The sequence below is a fragment of the Sphaeroforma arctica genome (genome assembly GCF_001186125.1).
Source record: "Sphaeroforma arctica JP610 unplaced genomic scaffold supercont1.3072, whole genome shotgun sequence".
Lineage (NCBI taxonomy): Eukaryota > Ichthyosporea > Ichthyophonida > Sphaeroforma > Sphaeroforma arctica.
In genome coordinates this window covers 1654-4123 of record NW_014037486.1, presented here as the reverse complement: position 1 = coordinate 4123, position 2470 = coordinate 1654, and the positions used below count along the sequence as shown (strand labels likewise).

The 2470-nt window shown below is 41.3% G+C and overlaps 1 protein-coding gene across 1 annotated transcript in view; it reads left to right on the top strand.

The window, feature by feature from the left end:
* Nucleotides 1–229: 229 nt before the first annotated feature.
* The window catches only part of SARC_13256 (hypothetical protein), a gene marked incomplete at both ends in the record, with an annotated part of 3798 nt that continues 1557 nt past the window's right edge, over nucleotides 230–2470 (top strand). Inside the window, 3 exons of the mRNA XM_014292614.1 lie at nucleotides 230–402; nucleotides 1367–1418; nucleotides 2246–2446. Of these exons, the coding sequence (XP_014148089.1) occupies nucleotides 230–402; nucleotides 1367–1418; nucleotides 2246–2446 (426 nt within the window). The remainder of the gene's footprint in view (nucleotides 403–1366; nucleotides 1419–2245; nucleotides 2447–2470) is intronic.

Sequence of the window (2470 nt, the reverse complement as noted above, 5' to 3'; positions counted from 1 at the left end):
ACACACACACACACACACACTACACAACGACACACACACACACACACACACATACACACACACACACATATATATATATATACACACACACACATATATATATATATATAGCTATATGTACATTTAGCCATATAGCTACACATAAACCCTCACATCTAGTTTTCCCTGGGTAATACATACCTCATATACATACATCACATACATATACCTTTTCCATATATAGGTAGGTATGGAGGCCTGTTGTGACGCGGTTCTGGTCAATGGAGAAGCGGTGGTGGACGAGAGCTCACTGACAGGAGAGTCAATGCCACTGCACAAGACACAACTCATAGACAACCACGATCTCTATGTCAAGAGAGGGGTGAGTCGCAAGTACACTATACTGGCGGGATCACAGATTAGGTGAGTATAAGTATTTGTATATGTTTTAGGGTCTAGGGTTTAGCATCACAACACGAGTACAGGGCCACTCCTGGTCGCACAAGCAAGCACTGTACTTGTACTGTCCTGGCTTAGCACCATTGAAGGGAGGTTTCTTTAAGTGTAGATATGGCAGACAAAAAAATCCTATACACACAAATATCAGAGCCCACAATTTCGGTGTTTGATTTTTATGTGTGCTTGTTAGTCGGATAAACATTGTCCTGGCCTGTAGGCGTATCTGCGGTTGTCGTAAATTGCATATACACTCATATATATAATAGTATCCTGACCTGTAGGTGGATGTATGGTTTTCGTAAATAGCATATACACCCATATATAACAGAACCCACAATCGCAATAATGGGTGCCATTTCAGGTTCCGAAAACACCACAGAATATATCGAGGTGGTTTCGTATGGCCGTTAAAGTGTCCCATATTTGGTAGCAGCGTTCACAAGGTCACTGGTCGGTTCTTAGATGTGGTTTCTAAATCAGTCACGAGAAAGTCGGCAACATCTGAGAATTAAACGAGAGTTTCGGGTCAAAATTCTGATTTTTTGTTCTGTATTAATGGTATAAGGCCAAAATTTCGGCTTTTATTTCTGGTCCCAGCTAAGCATCACGAGAAAGTGGCGAGTTTGTTTTTCAGAATATACATTCAATCTTAGAATATATTTTTCAAAATATATATTCCTAGCCTCCTAAATAGTGCAATATTTTTCGAATATATTTCTAGAACTTATTCCGAACGTATTTTTGGAATATATTCTGTATATATATTTTAGGATGTATTTTGTTCAGAGTATATCTTTGGCCTCATTCGACACATAAGCCGGAGGCGTTATAGAAAACGTTGCGAGGTGTGTTCATCATGTACGGTGTCGCAAACCGCGATCATGTCGCAAATTGATATATTGAAGCGAAATAACTTTTCCTAACCCAGGGCTATTCATCCCAGCGCAGTAGGAGAACGAGTGCTTATGCTGGCCATGGAAGTATGTGGAATTTGGAACACATTGGCAGCCTGTACCAAATCGGGGTGTTTTACATTGCAAGTTTACTGGTGTCTGTCTTTGTCGTTAATTGACGGAGTATCGTTGTGCATGTGTAGTCACCTATAAAATCACTATGCGGAAGCTTATAACCATATCAATTATTGTTTTGTGTGTTGCAAATATATTTGTGTCGTAAATTGATGGAGTGTCGTATACTGTTCACTGCGGAGTGCCGATTCACACGCCAAGTGCTTCTGTTGCTCATGAATCTATATACACAAGCACACACACCTCAACGTAAATACGACAATAATATTTATAGCTCAGACACGTTCTAATTATTGCTCAGACACGTTCTAATTATAGCTCAGACACGTTCTACTTATAGCTCAGACACGTTCCAATTATAGCTCAGACACGTTCTACTTATAGATGGGTGCCTAGATAGAGCAAGGAGACCTTGTGCGTTGTATTCATTCCACTATTCTGTTGAGCTATTTGGTCACACAACTGCCACTAGCATTCATGATATTATGTGTACACACACACACACCTTTCTCAGAACGTGAACCCAACCGTTCTATTTATAGCTCACACCCGTTCTATTTATAGATCGGTGCTTAGACTGTGCAAATGGACATGATCCGCCGTACTCACTTTGCTAATGCGGTGGAGTACCAGTTCACACTACAACTGCCTCTGGTGTTCATGATCCTCTGCACAAACACACACACCTCATAACATACACCCAGCCATTCGAAATATAGCTTGCAAACGTTTTATTTATAGATCATTCTAAATATAGTTTTCATACGTACTATTTATAGACCGGGGCTTGGACTGAGCAAGGCGACATGATCCGCCGCATTCTCTTCCCTAATCCAGTGGAGTACCAGTTCACACAGCAACTGCCTCTGGTGTTCATGATCCTGTTTGTATGGGGTGTTTTTGCGTTCGGCTTCTCAGTGTTTTTGATGCACCAGGGCAATGTGCAGTCCTGGTTCTACGGCGCGCTGGGAATTACTCAGGTATGGGTAGAGAGACACAGGTAG